This window comes from Coptis chinensis, chromosome 7, assembly GCF_015680905.1.
Source record: "Coptis chinensis isolate HL-2020 chromosome 7, ASM1568090v1, whole genome shotgun sequence".
In the NCBI taxonomy this organism is placed as follows: domain Eukaryota; kingdom Viridiplantae; phylum Streptophyta; class Magnoliopsida; order Ranunculales; family Ranunculaceae; genus Coptis; species Coptis chinensis.
The window spans coordinates 26024231-26042573 of NC_141462.1; the positions used below are offsets into that span (position 1 = coordinate 26024231).

Sequence of the window (18343 nt, forward strand, 5' to 3'; positions counted from 1 at the left end):
CTTATTGATGATGAAGATAATTATTTCCTCACAAGAATTCCCAACTATGAAGAAATACAAAAAACTATTTTTTCTATGAAAGCGGATAGCTCTCCAGGTCCGAATGGATTTCAGGGTCATTTCTACTTCAAGTGTTGGGAAATTATCAAAGAGGATGTGTGTACTGCTGTTCAATCCTTTTTCATTCAAGGGTGCTTACCTAATGGATTAAATGCTAACTTCATTACATTGATTCCTAGGGGCAAAGAAGCCAAGAAATTAAGTCAGTTTAGACCCATATGCATGGGAAACTTCCTGTTCAAGATAATCACAAAGCTTTTACAAAGAAGGATGAACCCTATGGCTGATAGGATCATTACCAAGGAACAAACAGGGTTTGTACCAGGTAGAAGCTCTCAAACTAGTATTTGCTTGGCTTCAGAACTCATGAATGAGATGAAGAATAAGAAATATGGTGGCTCAGTGGCTCTGAAGCTGGATATAACACAGGCCTATGATACTATGAATTGGGATTTTCTCTTTCAGGTAATGAAAAGGCTTGGGTTTTCAGATACTTGGATTAAGTGGATCACAAAGATTGTGAACTCAGCTTATATTTCTATCTTACTGAATGGAGGTCCAGTGAGATATTTTGCAATGAAGAAGGGCTTAAAGCAGGGTGATCCCTTATCTCCACTTCTCTTGCTCTTCTTTGAGACACTTTTAAGCAGAAAGAATCGCTCTATCTGAGAACTAAGAAGCACTTGATGCCTTTAACCACTATTAAGAGTGTTGAAGCTCATTCTCATCTGCTTTTTGCAGATGATATTATCATTTTTGCAAATGGAGGGATTAAGGGTATCAGAAAGCTTAACCATGTTTTGGGAAGATAACAAGAAGCATCGGGTCAGCTTATTAACAAAGTAAAGAGTAAAGTGTTTTTTGGAGGCTTTAATGAAGATAGAAAACATACAGCTCTACAGGAATTGAACATGGTGGAAGGGAGGTTACCTAAAAAGTACCTTGGGATTCCTTTGAATAAAGGCAAAATCACTAGAGCACGTGTTGCTCCTGTTCTTGATAAGATTAAGAAAAGGCTTACTAGTTGGATTGGTAGGAGATTATCATTTCAAGGTAGAGTTATCTAGTTGATCAAGCACATACTGCGTTCCCTATATATGTCCGAAATCCATGTGGCATTGCTTTGTGCCACTTCATATTCATATCCAAGTTCATGTGAGTATAGTACAAATGCTTTCCCCAAATAAGACTCCAACGCCCACCTTGATAAGGAACTCCAGGGTATAACACAACTAGTAGAAACGAAACAACCATTACAAATGAGAGCACTAAAACAAAATAAGTCACCTGAACTCATTGTGAAACTCAAGCAACCACACAATTAAAACACAAATTGAACAAAATTGGCTCGTAAATCTTGAACTCCAAATTAAATGAAAAATAAAATGGTATTTTCCTGTTTATATTTAACCCGAAAAGAGGGAGACTACGATGACGACTTTAGTGGTGCTTCAAAAGAAGTCGGAGTTGGGAAGTTTTATTTGTCGGCCTCTTGAGATGGAGATGAGAAAAGAGTTGGGAAAGATGAGTGTGTAGTGGTTCTTTGAGTTTTTTCTTCAGTACCGAAACTATCCCGCTAGAATTTTTTGGGTCCAGAAAATAGATCTCATGCGTTGGATAGTTCACAATTGGACGGTCAGGATTTGACGTTAGATTGGAGTCACAATAGATGGAGTTTGTTTAACCAACCCCATACATTATTCTTGTTATTGTTAGTGGATTAAAATCAACAATTCAATCATCACATCAAGGAAGTAGGCATTTCCACCTATGTAATACTAATATCAAATAAAACAACCAGAGCACACATCTTGCTTGTGAATGAGTTTCCAGTAATCCAGTGAGTATTTATCACTGAACCTGTTACCGTTGACCAAGTGCCATTCTAGTATTTGGTTTTTTTCCGAAACGTCAAAATATCTCGTCAAAACATCTCTACAGTGTACACTACTATATGATAGCCAGACTTTTCGGAACCCATCCCCTTGCTATCGTACAATGTTTTTTTAATTTCTCTTTTATCACAATTCATAAGCACCTCCCTAGTATTTATCTTGCAACTTAAAAAAGGCTCACAAAAATTAGAAACACTTCCTTCACCAAGTTTTTCTCGCAGCCTTAAAATTCTATTGGGCTAACAAATGTAAACACCTAATTTCTTAGACAATGGCAAAACAATTTGTTAAATTTCAACTTCACTCACAAGGACAAATCAAATGAAAAAGTCACTCTTAACACCACCTTTTTTTTTAATCACTCACAAGGACCTGGTAGATGAACGGTTAAACATACCATTGACGTGAAATAAAAAATGGCTCGGTGATAAAAGGGAAAATGATAGTGTTACTTACGAATAAATGATGAAACTTAAATGCAAGTAAAACTAAAACTATTTTCTTGTCTAAGGTTGTTTATCAAAGTTTTTCTACTCTCGATTCTATCGAAATAAAGTTGGAGTAAAAGATTCGTTCCACCCCTAGGTCTTTAGAATTCACGTTTCCTAAGATTATAAATCCATCCAAAGTTAATGAGAGTTTTATGAAATTTATACTACGATGGAAATTATACTAACAAGATATGATTTTATACGACTACGGAATACTAAATTGATACTCGACAAAGAATTAGGGGGGATTGATTCCACCTTAACTCGACTTAATTTACTAACGAAGAATCGTCGTAATTCGAATTGAACTGCTTTCGCATAACAATTGGTTTTTCCTAATCCCTAGTTGTTCAAGGTAATCTCTACCAACTAACATCTAGCATGTGAAACAATCAAACTCATTCTCATTGTGAACTAATTGTTTTCTAGAATGGAATGAAAATTACGACTATTCTACGCTAATCGAAATCAAGTTTTCATCAAGGTTTCTTCAACCCCCTCTAATGGAGGTTTAGCCTTGAGTCATTAAACTATCATTTCTCATCAAATTTAAGCAAGACATGGTATAAAGATTCTAACTTTGCTTATTTGAACTAAATAGAAATCTACGCATACAAGATTTAATTGAAACTAATAATGATAAATAACTAAATCTATGAATTGAAACTAAAATGATTAATGGAAAATGAAACTAAATTATGAATAACTAACTAACTTTATTAATCTAATGAAGAAATAACAATTGATTCAAATACTAAATTAAAAACAAGGTACTAGAAACTAATTAATTGAATGTAAAAACTAGATTTAGAATTATTCTCTAATGGCTACTTGCTACCTAAACTAAGAATTCTTAAGAGTTAAGTCGTATGTCTTGAAATAGAGGAGACCAGATCCACATTTTTGTACATAGGCTGAGGACCCATGTTTTGGGCCGGAAAATCGAGCCCAAAACCCAATTTCTTCAGTCCACATAGGCCTTTACAGTTAGATTTGACTTCCACAAACTTTTTGTCCACTTTTGCTCCTCTGATTGGGTCAAGGCTTGGACCATTGGAAAGCTGATTCCAAGCCGGTCGTTTTGACATAAGGTAGGCCCAATTCCGAGGTCTGAACCCAAAGATACGGTCTTCGGAAGTTCTGCTGACTTTTGTGTGCTGTTTCTACTCGCGTTGAATTTGACTTTTCAGCTTTGACCGGGCTTTACAAAGGCTTTTTCTCCTTGAATCTTGGCCTTTAATCACAGAACTTCTTAGCAACCAACCTTTGCTCCTTTATCTCACCAAAGTGACACATTTTTGCACATAATTGATTTCAATGCCTGAAATACATAAAAGCACGTAATCAGCATTAACTCTTATTTATTACTCGCATAATTGGTCTAAAAGTATTATTGTTAAGGGGTTAAAACTATAGTTTTGGGCTATTATCACTCGGGTAGATGAAAGGTCACGTATACTCTTGACACGAAATAATAAACGGCTCGACTTAATCGAAACGACTCAATGTATATAGTATGAACAATGATTAGTAAGAACACCTGTTGGAGTATGAACAATCACTGTTCATACCTCAAACAATGGATTGTTCATACCTAATTGGGGTATGAACCTCAACATGAGATATGAACAATCACTATTCGTATGAACAATCACTGTTCATATACTTCAACATGAGTTATGCATAATCATTATTCATACCTCAACATAATGTATGATTAGTAAGAACACCTATTGGATCGAGTTCATACATATTTGGGGTATGAACAATCATTGGTTATACATCAACATAGTGTATGAGGTATGTTCACTTATTTGGGTACGAACAATCACCAAATTTCTCTATTTTATAAACATAACACAGAGGGATGAAACTGGTATTTAAAAAATAAATAAAAATTTATATGCTTTACATCTATAATAACACGGAGGGATAAAATTGGTATTTTAAAAAAAAGTAAAAAAGGCCAAGACAACTTATTTTGTCTTTGAGGGTTAGTAAAATTGAAATCGTGGGTTTGTAAGTTACTTAATGTTGGAATTTGTCAGTGTGAGTTACTAAACGGTGTCCTCTAGAGTTGTTTTTCTCCGAAATTAGTCCTCTAAAAAATAGCAGAGGGCCTCTAGTTGTTTCTAAAAAACGCTAGGCAGTAGTCGGGCGGTGAGAGAGTGCCTAGCTAGCGCCTAGGTGGTTTTTTTTTCAAATATATCTTATAATATATATAGTAATACACACTTATACTACTAAAAATAAAGAAAATCATTTACCATAACTCAAAAAATAAACACAAACAAATATACTTATTACAAAAATGCGTAATAGTTTAAGAAAATCAACTTCATATAAAAAACATACTTTTTCTTATAGTGGCATATAATTTACATTGAATTTTAGTCTTTTAAACTCATTCAAATTTTAAGCCTACACATGTCTTTAATTTTCAACATTTAATCATTCAAAAAAAAAAAAAAAACTTGACGGGACCGCGTAGCCCGCCTAATCGGTCTGCCTAGACCTACCTAATTAGTCCACCAATTTTTTAAACGACTTGGGCCTAGGCCAGTTGGTTGGGCACCGCCTAACGCCTAAAGACTAGGGGTGGGCAATGGGCCGGGTCGGGCTAGCCCGGCCCTACATATTTAAAGCCTTTCAGTTATTAGGGGGGCACCGCCTGCTAAAAGTCCCCATCAAGTAGGGTCATAAGTCTAAATTTCAAGCCCTGACCCTACCCTAAGCCCTCTTTAACAGTTTAGGGCCGGGTTGGGTCGGGCCTATATATTTTATTCTTTTAACTGCATCAGTTTTAAAACTCATTTATATTACAAAAAATTTCAAAGATTTGCAAACTCAAAGTCCCACCACTTTGAAATTTGAATAACAACCAATCTAGTAATAATTCTTGATAAGTCTAACAATTTAAAATGCATATCCACAATCTAATAAACTGAAGTACATAGAGACTCATATTTATATTTCAAAATTACAGTTAAAATGCACAAGACACATTTTGGAATGAGCTTTCACTAACATAAATCCGTTATTTCTTGTACTCAAATCTCACCAAAATTACATTTAGCATTCAAGAACACAAAGACAAATAAGAGTATGGAATGAGTTTTTACTGACGTCAACCTATTTTTCATTAGGCTAGTGCCCAGTGCTCATTATTGTTCTTGGTGACTAGGTTAGACGGAGAGTTGTGAGGTGTACGTGAGTTGTGAGATAGAAACAAGTAGGTTTACAAGTTTTTATGATATAAGACAAATTATTAGAATTACCCATACGGTAAGTGATAAATTACAAAGGACAATGTTATTTTAATTGAAAATATGTAACAAGGAGTTGGATAGTTTTAGTTGTGTATTTTATAGTGAAATTATAATTAGGGCTTAGTTAAGGTCGGGCCTATATTTCAGAACCTTAGCCCTGACCCTGCCTTAGAAGGCATTAGAGCCGGGTCGGCCCTGCCCTAAACTCTGTGAGGGCTTAGGATCGGGTCGGTCAGGGCTGAGTTAGGGTCGTTAGGGCCAAATTCCCACCCCTACTAAAGACCACCTAGACTGATTTTTAGAACAGTGATTGTGAATTGTTACAAATATTTTACAGGCCCAAAAAACTACCGGATATATGCAATGGCCCAAATCTATAAGGTAATAACAAAAGAAAACAAGGGGCAAATGTGGCAATACAAGTACCTCTCACCACCAAACTTCCACTTCCAATTTTTTTCCTCCCTCTCAAAACTCACCCACCACCTTCACGACGTCCGCGTCCACGTCACCTAAATTAAACTCACCCCAAAAACCCGGACGCGTGACTCATTCTATCGTTCGTCTCATTTTTTCATTCCAAAAACTCTCTCTCCCCAAACTACCCCTCCACTTTCCCACAAATCCCCTTTCCTTAAAAAAAAAAAATGCACCAAAGAGGAACAATCTCATTTCCCATAATTGTAGTACTATCTGCAATTGTGTTTATATACTATACAACAGTTTTCATATTCATAGATAATTGGTTTGGTCTAAAAACTTCACAAGGACTTTTAAATGCTGTTGGTTTTACAGTAATGGCTTTAATGTGTTTGTTCACTTATGCTATTGCTATTTCCAAAGATCCAGGTCGTGTTCCTGAAAGTTTTTTACCTGATATTGAAGATTCTGACACACCCATTCATGAAATCAAGAGAAAGGTCTGTTCTTTTACTTCACTTTTTGTTGATTCTTGTTTTTTAACTAGTACTTAGTTTGTTGTAAGGTTGGTTTGAGTAATTTAGTTGAAATGTTTAAGTGGGCAAGCTTGATTTGGTATGAATAGCGTTTTTTTTTTGTATGGAATCGAGAAATTGAGCTGATCGTCTGTCTTGTTTTTATGATTGGTATCCACTTGCAATGTTGCTAACTGAAATGCAAGTTTTCGTATTGCTATCCACTTGTGTGTAGAAAATGTTGTATTGGAATCCACTGTAGTGTAGCAATTGTGTTTTGCAAGTTTTTTTGTACTGCGGAAGGAGTGCGTGCATGGGAGCAGAATTCCCAGACGAGCCATTAACCCCTTAATGGAGTAGTTACCACTACAGTTTGGTTTTAAGAGTGTCAATGGGAACTATGTTTCAGAATGAACACTCTTCTTTTTTAAGAGCGTATATGGAAACTATCTTCAGAATGAACACTCTCATGTTTGGCAAACCATGCAAAGTATCTGTCTGCTGATTTACTCATATTTTTGGCAAACCACGATTTATGATATATGCATATTACTCATAAAAGGTGTTGTTTGTTGTTCGATTTTAATGTTTTGGTAGGGACTGGTTTGATGCATGGGTTTATCTAGGTCCTTTAAATGAGGCCAATTCTTAGCTACATATCTATATACAGTTGATTTCTGTACCCCTAGTCATTGAGAATTGTAGTCCTTAAGAATTGGTGAATGCCTTCCCCTGCCAATATGCATTTAGAATTTACCTTTACATCAAGAGTGAACAAAACTGCAACACACCAACACTGTATAGGTTCTAGACACCTATTACAAGAATCTAACTAGACATGCTTCTAATTTTGGAATAGGATATATTAAATAAAGTAGATTGTGGTTATAAATAAGACCCAAGTAAAGAGGGATATGTTGAGAGTTGGAGGTGGAATCAAGATGAAAGCATCGTAACAGGAACTATTCTGAACTTCGAAACTAAGAGAAATTGATTTCTTTAGAACTTGATTTTTCACCTGTTTCTATAAGCCCAATACTGATTTTTCACCCCGTTCAGAACTTGATTTCTTTAGACATGAGTTTCAGAAATCAACTCTAAAATCTGCCCAGACTTTGTATTGAGAGAAATACATAAGAGAGTTCATTTTTTCTTCTCCCCAAACCATTTCACCTATTTCTAAGTCTGTCCTGTAACCTTTTTGGTGGTTGTGTTTAACCTGTGTGGTTGTTTGGTTATTGAACCTGTGTGGTTTGTTTTCAACCTGTGTGGTCGATTGACTACTGGACCTGTGTGGTCGTGGTTGTTGTGCAAAGCACGGCGAGGTTGGAAGTTGGTTGAAGCGGGAGTGACCGAGGAATGATTGGCAATCATTGGAGCGTTTTTTGTTTCGTCGGAAAATTGTTGTACTTTGTAATCTCTATTTTCCATCATAGTGCATTTTGACCTTCTGTAGGTCGTCTGAGGATTTTTAACCCGTAAGGGTTTTTCTTCGTAAATCCTCGTGTTGCATTTTAGTTATCATTGCTATTACTTGCTTAGTTTAATTTTGCTAATAACTGGAAAACTGCGACAAGCGTTGGTTACTTGGCTTGAATTATAAATATAATACACCTGGGAAAATTCAGGCAGGTGTGTGGATGAGAAGGACTTTGATATCGTTTTGCAATTACTGTGTTTTTAGTAGTTGTCCTTATGGCATGGATATAGTTATGTACTGCCCAACTGGAACAACCATGGGAGCTTTTCTTGGGAAGGTTAAAAGTAGAATTTGGATTGGGAATCTGCAAAATCCTGTATAGGTGTTAACTCAGTGCTCCTCTTTATTGGTTCAATTCCTCAAAAAAATTGCATTGGATTTGGTGGTATCTGTAGAAGGTTAGAAACTCACTCATCTTCAGCAACAAGGAATCAACCTTTAATCACTTCATTGGGAACGTCAATAAAACCTTACACAGGTCGGAATAAGAAAAGGAGTAGAGTTTTATGGTAAACACCTGTTAGTTCTTTGCAAAGTGGCTCTTCTTATTGCATTATGAACCTTAATGCAATAAATCTTATACTCATTTCATGAAAGAAAAAAAAAATGAGTTGAAGTATTGAAATGTCTTATGCTGGTTTATATGGCATAAGCACTTGCGAAATAATTTGAAACCAGTGACTAGTATTATATCAATAACTCGTTTTACAAATTATTGAATATAACTCCTAGTTCATTAATACCTTATATGCATCTTACACTGACATCTAGTTCCATGCCTCTCTGTGAAGCATAGATCTTTGGTATGTTGCATTGCATTTTCTCTAACACTGGTCAAATTCTAATTGCTAAGTCTCCAAAGGTTCCAGTATGCATCTGCTTTTTCCAGCTTGTGGTTCAAAATACGTGGAAGTCATCTAAATGCTTTCTTGCAACATTGCACTGATAGAATCGTACTTTGTCTTGATTCTGACTTTGCCTTCGTCATCGCCTGGGGATGTTGATTCTTGGTTGTTAACGTCCAGATTGAAAATAAGCTGAGCTTAACATTCGTTATGTATGCTAACCTGATAAAAATGCGATATGGTTTGGCAATATCAAACCATGGGTGGTTATGCCTCCTCCTTAGGGTGTTTATATATGGGGCAAGAAAGTTTAACATTCCGCCTGTCTGTTCAGTCTGTTGGGGATCCATATATAGGCATAGTGAGGGTTGTCCATTATATTGTGCTCCCCTATTTGTACTCATCCTTTCTTCTGGGAAGACAGAGGTGATACTAGATTCACACTCCACCCAAAAGTATTGGAATGAAAGATGTAACAAGATTCGACTAGCGGTGAATGAGCTGTGGAGTTAATGCTTTTCATGCATGGTTGTCGTAAATTGGAATTAGAACCATGATTTGTTAGTTTGTAGTCAGAAGGGTTTATTTCTTGAGGAAAATTAATACAGTTTTGGGTTTGTTAGGGATGACCCCCCATTTTCGAAAATATTATCCTAATATTTTTGAAAATGGGGGTCATCCCTAACTAACCTATAGTTTTCTTACCAAAGAAAATAGGAGGTATAGCGTTAAAGAATGCTTCACGCGTTCAACAAATTGAAGAAAAAGTTACAGAAGGTTTTTACAAATTTGTCACAGCTGGCTGTTTAATGGAAACTTATAGAGTATCAATTTGACTTTGTAAATTGTTTTTTCTTTTTTTCCTGTCATTGTGCCTATTACAACGAAGCGGAAATCATCCCCTTAAATTTGTATCCGATGGATTTCTTGCAGGGTGGAGATTTGAGATTTTGCCAGAAGTGTTCCCACTATAAGCCTCCTCGTGCTCATCATTGTCGAGTGTGCAAAAGATGTGTTCTGCGAATGGTATCTATAAGTCCTTTTGTTAGTCGTATGGTCTAGCAGTTTCTTTTGTTGAGGATGAGTAACTGTTGTTTGAGTCAACTTTTGTATATCAATTAACAAGTCCTTATATTGAGATTTACAATTTTTCCTGATCAGGACCACCATTGCATATGGATCAATAATTGTGTCGGCCATGCAAATTACAAGATTTTCTTTGTATTTGTGGTGTATGCCGTCACTGCATGCGTTCACTCTCTGGTATGTTTTATTCCCTTTTCTAGGATCCTTTCACTAAGTTAACACTACTCTCGTGGCTTATTATAGCTCAATTCCGGCTTACTGGCCCTGGGTGATCTAACATTTTAGGTTTCGACAATGTGATGCATATAGATAATTGCTTCCTTGATGTATGAAATTTTTTCAGGTCTTGCTTGTTGGTAGTGTTCTTAACGATAATGCGGAGGATCAACAGCCAAGTGAAGGCTCATTGAGAATCTCTTATGTAAGTTGTATATCAATCTTATTAGTAATTTCTCATTTAACACCTTGGTTTATTCTATTTAAATCATTCATTTTCATTCGCAGATTATCTCTGGGTTACTGCTAGTCCCTATAACTTTGGCATTGCTCATCCTCTTGGGCTGGCATATTTATCTCATTTTGTGTAACAAGACCACAATAGAGGTTTGGAGCAAATAATAAGATAAAAGGAAGCTCATTGCTTGTGTGTTTGCTGGGTTGTTTTCCTCAAATCCTGATTTTTTGCAATTTTGTCTACTATATTTCAGTATCATGAAGGAGTTAGAGCAATGTGGCTGGCCAAAAAGGTTGGCAATGTCTACTGGCATCCTTATGATCTAGGTCCATATGAAAATTTAACATCGGTAAGAATTGTTTGAAGGCTTCTACTTTTTGTTTGTTTTTGTCCTTTTTGTAAGAAAAGATAAATAGAAAGGAGTTACACTCTTCAAAGAGAGGCATGGCTACCTACTAGATGAGAATGATTATTATATTTCGAAGGCAAAAAATGAAACAGAAATGCTAGCGAAACCAATCGAAATTGCTCAGCCATAAAAAATTTGACAGGGTGTTTTTCTTCTCCTATTTTCTTATTCCAGTCCCTATTCCTCTTTTTCATACCTCTCTTTGCTGGTTCCTGTGGGTATTCAATAATGCTTTTGTACACCAGTTTTATGTTTGATTTTTCCCCAGGTACTTGGCTCAAGCATTTTCACGTGGGTATGTCCTACATCAAGGCATATAGGTTCTGGTTTACGTTTTCAGACAGCATATGACAACACTGGGTTGATGGCATCCTCAAGATGATATTTGGATGACTACACGTCAGTTACTTCAGACACGGATAAAATAAGCTGACAATAACATAGCATAGAATTGGATGACTAAATGCTTAACATCAGAAACATAGAAAGCTCGGAGTCGACGCTAAACCACAATCGTCCTGTCATTTTCATCAAGCAGTAATAGAATCTTGAACCCTACTCGTGTTGAAGTCAGTAACGAGGAAAAGGAAAGCGAAACATATATGGAGCAGTGCAAAAGGGACTGAGCTGATTATTTTTGTACAAAAAGCACCATGTAGGTGGTGTAAAACGTGTAATGTATTTTTAATGAAAAAATATGAAATGTATTATGTAATGGAATGTATTTTTGACTAATGTTTTGGATTGCGAATTTGTTGTAATTTTCAGAGTATAGGCGATGAAGTTGAAGTTCTAAGTTACAAAACTTGAGACCCGGAAAATGTATTCAACCCTCTTGCAACTAATTATTGTGCTAAATTTGTTGGTTAGATGATTCTTCGTTTACTCCGTGTCTAAATTTCCTCCTTGTAACGGTCTTCTCTTCTAGTTCTTTTTGACTAGATGATTTCTGCTTAGAGAAACTTCAAATTGTCACGAAAAAGGGAATTAGGTTGCTATTATCCAAAAAAAAAAGTAATAAGATACATACAAACACAATTGAAGGCGCGGAAAGAAACGTCGATATTCCTGTGACTAATAATAAGTTGGGTGATTTTGTACTTACCCCCCAAAGTATGACAGCCGTTTGTAATAAACCCCCAAGTAAGAATCGGCACAAAAGACTCCCCACTCCATCTGGAAACTCCTAACAGACTTTAATTTTTCAAAATACCAAATTTGCCCCCTCTCTCTTTATTGGAAAGTGGGAAACCAAATAGTAGAGTAAAGATTAATAATTGTGTTAAACCCAACCCCCCACCTGCCTATTATTTTGCCCTAACTTTCTTCTCTCTCTCATTGCTCTTGATTGTGGATCGTCGGTGATTTTCTCTCTCATTGCTCTATATCGTGTTGCTATTCTTTTTTTTATACATTCCAAGCTTCGTACTGGTAAGTTACACTTTGAGATTTCAAGATTTCCATTTTTTTCGATGGTTTTGTTGAATTTGTACTTTAAGTTCAAATATTTATGCGTGTATGGTGATTTTATTGTTTTACTACAATATTACATTGTTGTATTGTTAATTTGTGAGGTTGTTGTTGTGTTGTTGGATTAGTTCAGAGAGATGGTTGAGCTAGGGTTCAGGGTTCTTAGGTTTCATTATGGTGGGAGATGGGAAGATTCTGTTAGGAATGGGGTTGATGTATGTAAATATGTGAGTGGGAAAACACTTGACACTGAGTTGCTTGATGGTGATCTAGAAAGCATGCTTGATATGATTAGTTAGTTATCAGAAATGATTTCAACACCACCTGATCCAGTGTTTGAGATTTCTTGGGTGGATGCAGGAGAAAAAAGATTAATGACTTCTGATCATGATTTGTTGTATATGTGCCTTGCAACTAGGGATGCATTAGGGTACACTCATTTGCATGTTAGGATGGTTGTCATTGAGGTTTTAAGTAGTGATGAGGAGGAGATAGATGATAGTGTGGATGTTGAGAGTGGTGACGAGTCTGAAAGATATATTTACAGTGTCTGAAGATTTCTCAGTAAACGTGTGAAGAAAGGCCAAGTGTTTGATCTTGATGACTGGCCACCTATTGAAAAAGTGGATAAATTGTCCAAGTTGGCAAGCTATAAAAAACAAAGGCTTTTAGAATATAATATAGAGAAGCCTAGGAATAAGACAATGACTTTCAATGGTGGGTCTCATAATTTAAATGGTGGGGAACAAGTTGCACATGGAGGGGACCGGGAGAAAGCCTAGAAAAGTCTAAACAAAGTAAAGGGAGCACACAAGGCAAGGGCAATGCCACTGTTGAAGGTATATTATTTGCTCTTTGCCCCTGTTATTTTCATTTCATTTGTAGTAATATACTTTTTATAATATGTTATATATTGCAGATGTATCAGACTTGAGAGATGATTTTGAATCTTTCTTAGACTTTGGACCTTTTTCTTATACTGCTGAGGAGGTGTTTGGTACTAATGATAATGGTAAGATATAAATTAAATTTAAACTAGATTTGAATTCCAATTATATTTAATGGTTGTTGTCTTTCTTTAACCTTGCTTTCTAGATATTGTAGATGTACCAATCTTGGGAGTTAGTGATGACCTTATATTTATATTAATATATTCACATTTTGCCTGCAAAAAAAAAATGGGAGTTAGTGATGTAAATGTGGATCAGGTTGATGCTGAAGAGTATTACCACAGTGCAAGCTCTTCAGATGAGGAATACATCCTAGAGGCCGGAAGGTGAAGAGCTATTTGAATATGAAGACATAGATTTGGTTGATGAAGACAACCTGAATGAAGAAAGGTCTAATCATGGTGATAACTTAGTGGATGATGTTATACAAAGAACCTTTGAAATACCAACTGATGAAGGTGTTTGCGTTAGTAATGTGGGCTCAGAATTATCTCAAATAGGCAGAAAGGGTTGAACAATGCACTGGTAAGTGTGTTCCCTCACTGCAACCAGAGATTTTGTTTTAGGCACATGGTAAAAAAATATGAAAACTAGGTTTAGAGGACTGGATTTAGAAGCATGGAATGCAGCCAAGGCATTTGCACCATTTGAGTTTGAGAAATTAATGGATGTGATTTAAAAAAGAGAAGCTGGGGCCAAAGATTATCTGATGAATGAAGATCCAAGATTGTGGGTAAGGTCCCATTTTGATCATATTGTCAAGTCTGATCATTTGTCTAATAACTTTACAGAAGTTGGGAATAGTCGCATTCTGGAAGCTAGAGATAAGCCTATTGGTAAGATGATTTCAGTGATTATGATTTTACAAATGAAATTGTTGTTTGATAGGAAAGAGAGGTCTATTACTTGGATTGATCCATTTGTGCCAAGGGTGATGGACATCATCAGGAAAAGAAAAAAATGAACTTGGTGATCTTCATGTAGGTGGTTCTGATGATGGGAAGTTCTTAGTAACTCATACATTTGGAAAATGGTGGTATGTAGATTTGCAGAGAAGAACATGTGATTGTAATGAATGGCAAGTCACAGGGATTGTATGTGCTCACGCTGTGGCAGTCATCAAGCCAAGGAGATTGCCATATGTTGAGTGAGTAAAACTTGCCTACATTGATATTTACTTGTTACTTTTATATGAATCCTTATTGTTACATGAGTTTTTTTTAGATATTGTAGCCCTACTTCACTGTATAAGCTTAAAGAAGAGCATGCAGTGGTCGCATCACCCCTTATTTGCATGAAGATGAATGGCAAGTGGTGAGTACACTATTTTTCTTTTATGTAATAGATTTCATGTTTGCTATACCCCTTTTAATTTTACTTTGTTGTGATTGATTATAGGCTACTGAAGAAGAGTATATCTACCCCACCTATCAGACAAAGGCAGCCTGGGAGGCTAAAAGTCAATAGAAAAAGAGGTGAAGATGAAACTACAACAACAAGGTGCTTATGTTGTCATGGATTTAGGCATAATGCTAGAACTTGTCAAGGTGGTGAGGTGGGTGGCAATGTGAATTTACCCACTGCAAAAGGAAGAGGAAGAGGAAGGGGTGGCATACTAAGAACAAGGGCAATGCCTAATCTTTTTATACATAGACCAATTAATGCTGCAGATGGAAGCCAAGTACCTGAAGCTATTAGAGGAATGGGTAGGGGTAGGAGAAGAGGAACTGGTGAGGCTGAAGATAATGTTGGTGATGGTGGGGCTTATGTTGGTGACAATGGAGCAAATGTTGGTGAGGGTCAGGGAAAAGGAAGGGGTAGAGGAAATGTTGATGATGCTGGGATCTATGTTGGTGAGGTTGGAGCCAATGTTGGTGAGGGTGAGGTTTATGCTGGTGAGGGTAGGGGAAGAGGAAGCGGTAAAGGTAGGGGAAATGCTGCTAATGATGGGACCTATGTTGGTGAGGCTAGAGGCAATGCTGGAGAGGGTAGGGGAGGTGGCAAAACTGGAAGAGGAAGGGGGAGAGGAAATGTTGCTGAGGCTGGAGCCTATAATGGTGAGGGAAGGGGAAGAGGAAGAGACAAAGCCAATAGTGGTGAAGGTAGGGGAGCTGGAAGAGAAATGGGTAGAGCTAATGATGGTGATGGTAGAGGAAGTAGCACAACTGGAAGAGGAATCGGTAGAGGAAATGCTGAGATATGTCAATCAAGGCAAACACCTTATGCCATAACATTTTAGAGTACTAAACAACCCAGTCAATCAAGTCAGTTCCAACCAGTTGAATCTCATGTAAGACAAGTGTTACAGATACCAGCAATGCCTCATATGCCACCTATAGCACCAAGAGGAAGGCCACTGCATCCAGTTAGGCATCTTGTTCTGTTGGTGGACCTTCAGAGGCAGGGGCTATACAAAATAGCTAGTTGAATTAGGTTCTGTTTGTGATATGTTTCAGTGCTATGTTTTTGCTTTTAAACAATTTGATAGTACTATATTTTGAAATACTACTATGTCAGTGCTATGTTTTGGATTTCTATGTGTTTTGTATTGTTATGTTTTGGAATGTATGACACTAGTGTCAGTGCTATGTTTGGATATTCAAGTTTCGTTTGTTGTAAATTCTGAGACAGTAAAGTAGGTAACTTCTATTAAATTCCATTAAAGTGATAGTTTCTTTACAATTTCAGTCACATCAGATATACTACCTTCAATTTGCATCTTAATACCACCAGGACCATCAATGTTTAGCTTTACTTTCCCACCTTCCATGGGGCTCTCCACCTCCTTCACAACACCTTTCATGGTTTCATCCTTTACAACACCTTTCATAGCAACATCATCAACCCATATGAAACCCCTACACCTTGGTGCTCTATTGCATCTAAGGAATCTCTTTCCTTTACTATGTTCCCGCTCACTCCAACGAAGCTTCATAGTTTCTAGACATCCTGGTTTAGGGCAAGCAACGTCAAGCCAAGGACAATCAAGCTTCCAATGATCAGACTCCCCACAATTAAAACAACCAATTTTGCTTCTCAATGACATTCCTTTCTCGTAATTCATTGGTACCTGAAAAATCAGACATCAAAAACTTTATTTGTTAAAACCCCCAATTTTAGTAAAAGCAGTTTCATTATGCTCAGCTTACCAGTTCGATAATGGAGGAAGTGAGAGGTAAGATGATGAAGAAGGGATGAGAATGAGTGAGAAAGGAATTAAGTTGATTTCACCTTATCAGAACCACCGCCCATGAGAAAGGAGAGGATTTCAGAGCACAATCATGAGTTTGGTGAGAGGAATAAAGTCGTTTGTTTATAAATGATCTATAAGGGGAATGGGGATAAAATCTTAACGACTAGCTGTAAGGGTAAATTTGGTATTTTGAAAAAAGCAAACGAATTCCTGGAAGTTTTGAGATTGACTCGAGACGGAGTGCGGGGTCTTTTGTGATGATTGTTACTTTGGGGGGTTTATTGCAAACACTGTCATAATTTGGGGGTTAGTACAAATCACCCTAATAAGTTACAAATGCCACAAAAACAATTTTGTGATCATGACTAGAAATCTTATCTTACAAGGGACAAACTACAGTTATACTTTCGTTGTTGTATATGTATATCACACATACACACACGATTATGGAAATTTTGATGTTTGAACTTCTATATTTTTGAAAGTCGATGTAACATGCAATATTCTCCTTGACCATATAGATGTTAGAGCATCTCTAAAAGCAAACAACTGTGTTTGCTACCACCAATTTAGAATTTTCCATGGAGGCAAACCCAACCTCAAACGCCTCTATGCGCATCCATATTTGTAAATTTGGTATTTCGTTTGTGGATGGCAACGAGATACTAGGAGTGTCACGTGACAATGTGAGTGTCAGTGGGGTTTTGTTCGACTTTTTCAACAGTATGCACAACACTCCTACTATCACATGCTTCAACGGGAAATAAACGGGGAAAAAATGATTGAAATTCTTCCTTCATATATTTCTACTCATTTCCTACACTCAAACAACCCAACTTTAAAACACACAACTACATTGATCAATCACTAAAGCATGGATTGAGATTGGAGAAGACCCTATAATTGGGAACGACTAATTGGGGCAAGTTTTTGGGAACGCATTATAGCAATGATGGATCAAATTTTAGGTTTTATCAAATAATGTAAGTGGAAGGGAGTTTCACAACATTGGGGGTATTTTTTACTATGCTTGAACAAATACCCTGCTATATTAAGAAAGATTGAAGACCAACCTCCAAGCGGGTGGGGACACAAGGACATGGTAAGATTTGACAAATTTGTTTGATAATTACACTTCAATTTCTTTCATGCTTTCACTGTAGAGTAATATTTGATATATTTGTTTTCTCTATCAACGTAGTTTAATAATGCGTAATGCGGTAAAGACTTTTGTGTTGACCACAAATAGTTAATGGAAATTGAAAGCTTGTTATGACCTAGCCAAAGACATGCCAAAGTGGCAAAGGACTCGACTACCCAACAAAAGTTGTGTCAAGGACAAAAAAGAAAGCAAGATCAACCAAGTTGGAAGGCTTCGATTCTTCACCATCTCAATGCCCGTTTTTCCACCAATCGAGTCAAGTCATTCACTATATTCGGAGTACAACCCAAGAAGTATCGAAGGCTTCATGGAGAGGCCAGTTGGTAGGAAGCAAAGTAAAGAAATTGAGAAGGATAAGAAGGTGGTTTCTACTGTCGAGGGTAATATTGCAACAACTGCTAAGGATTTTGATGTTTTTATTTGTATCTTATTTTACTGAAAGTCGCAAACAAAAAGCTGAGGTACATACACTAGAAGAGCAATTTCAATTGAAGAAAGAGTAGGAAGCGAAGATAAAAGGTTGAATTTGAAAAAAAGAAAACCTTAACTTTGTGTTAAAGAAGAGGAAAATGAGACTAGACTGTTGGCAATGACACTTGACACATTCAATCCTCGTGCGGGGAAAGTATTCGAGCTAAAACAAA

At 36.7% G+C, this 18343-nt stretch overlaps 2 protein-coding genes across 4 annotated transcripts; both read left to right on the forward strand.

Annotated features, from left to right (window-relative positions):
- Positions 1 to 6117: 6117 nt before the first annotated feature.
- Positions 6118 to 11729, forward strand: LOC147486831 (putative protein S-acyltransferase 16). Its single transcript, XM_086571522.1, has 7 exons — positions 6118 to 6635; positions 9909 to 10001; positions 10137 to 10238; positions 10405 to 10482; positions 10566 to 10664; positions 10769 to 10864; positions 11193 to 11729. The coding sequence occupies exons 1-7, from the start codon at positions 6363 to 6365 to the stop codon at positions 11304 to 11306; spliced, it is 855 nt and encodes a 284-aa protein (XP_086427648.1). The 5' UTR covers positions 6118 to 6362; the 3' UTR covers positions 11307 to 11729.
- Positions 11730 to 11832: 103 nt separating this feature from the next.
- On the forward strand, positions 11833 to 16000 carry LOC147486832 (uncharacterized). Of its 3 annotated transcripts, XM_086571519.1 has the most exons (7): positions 11833 to 12355; positions 12523 to 13233; positions 13314 to 13406; positions 13603 to 14180; positions 14329 to 14491; positions 14569 to 14658; positions 14743 to 16000. In XM_086571519.1, exons 4-7 carry the CDS (start codon positions 14054 to 14056, stop codon positions 15581 to 15583), a joined length of 1221 nt encoding a protein of 406 aa, XP_086427645.1. In that variant the 5' UTR covers positions 11833 to 12355; positions 12523 to 13233; positions 13314 to 13406; positions 13603 to 14053; the 3' UTR covers positions 15584 to 16000. The 3 variants fall into 3 exon arrangements, with proteins under 3 accessions (XP_086427645.1, XP_086427647.1, XP_086427646.1); XM_086571521.1 differs by having other exon boundaries at positions 11833 to 13233; positions 14578 to 14658; XM_086571520.1 differs by having other exon boundaries at positions 11833 to 13233; positions 13314 to 14180.
- The last annotated feature ends 2343 nt before the right edge of the window (positions 16001 to 18343 follow it).

What these genes read in the sequence shown, in the direction of transcription:
- LOC147486831 (XM_086571522.1), top strand. Translation starts at nt 6,363, where the DNA reads ATGCACCAAAGAGGAACAATCTCATTTCCCATAATTGTAGTACTATCT. An exon ending in GTAACAAGACCACAATAGAG is followed by an intron (nt 10,665 to 10,768) that starts GTTTGGAGCAAA and finishes ACTATATTTCAG; the next exon opens with TATCATGAAGGAGTTAGAGC. An exon ending in CATATGAAAATTTAACATCG is followed by an intron (nt 10,865 to 11,192) that starts GTAAGAATTGTT and finishes ATTTTTCCCCAG; the next exon opens with GTACTTGGCTCAAGCATTTT.
- LOC147486832 (XM_086571520.1), top strand. Translation starts at nt 14,054, where the DNA reads ATGAATGAAGATCCAAGATTGTGGGTAAGGTCCCATTTTGATCATATT. An exon ending in AGCTAGAGATAAGCCTATTG is followed by an intron (nt 14,181 to 14,328) that starts GTAAGATGATTT and finishes ATCTTCATGTAG; the next exon opens with GTGGTTCTGATGATGGGAAG. An exon ending in AGGAGATTGCCATATGTTGA is followed by an intron (nt 14,492 to 14,568) that starts GTGAGTAAAACT and finishes AGTTTTTTTTAG; the next exon opens with ATATTGTAGCCCTACTTCAC.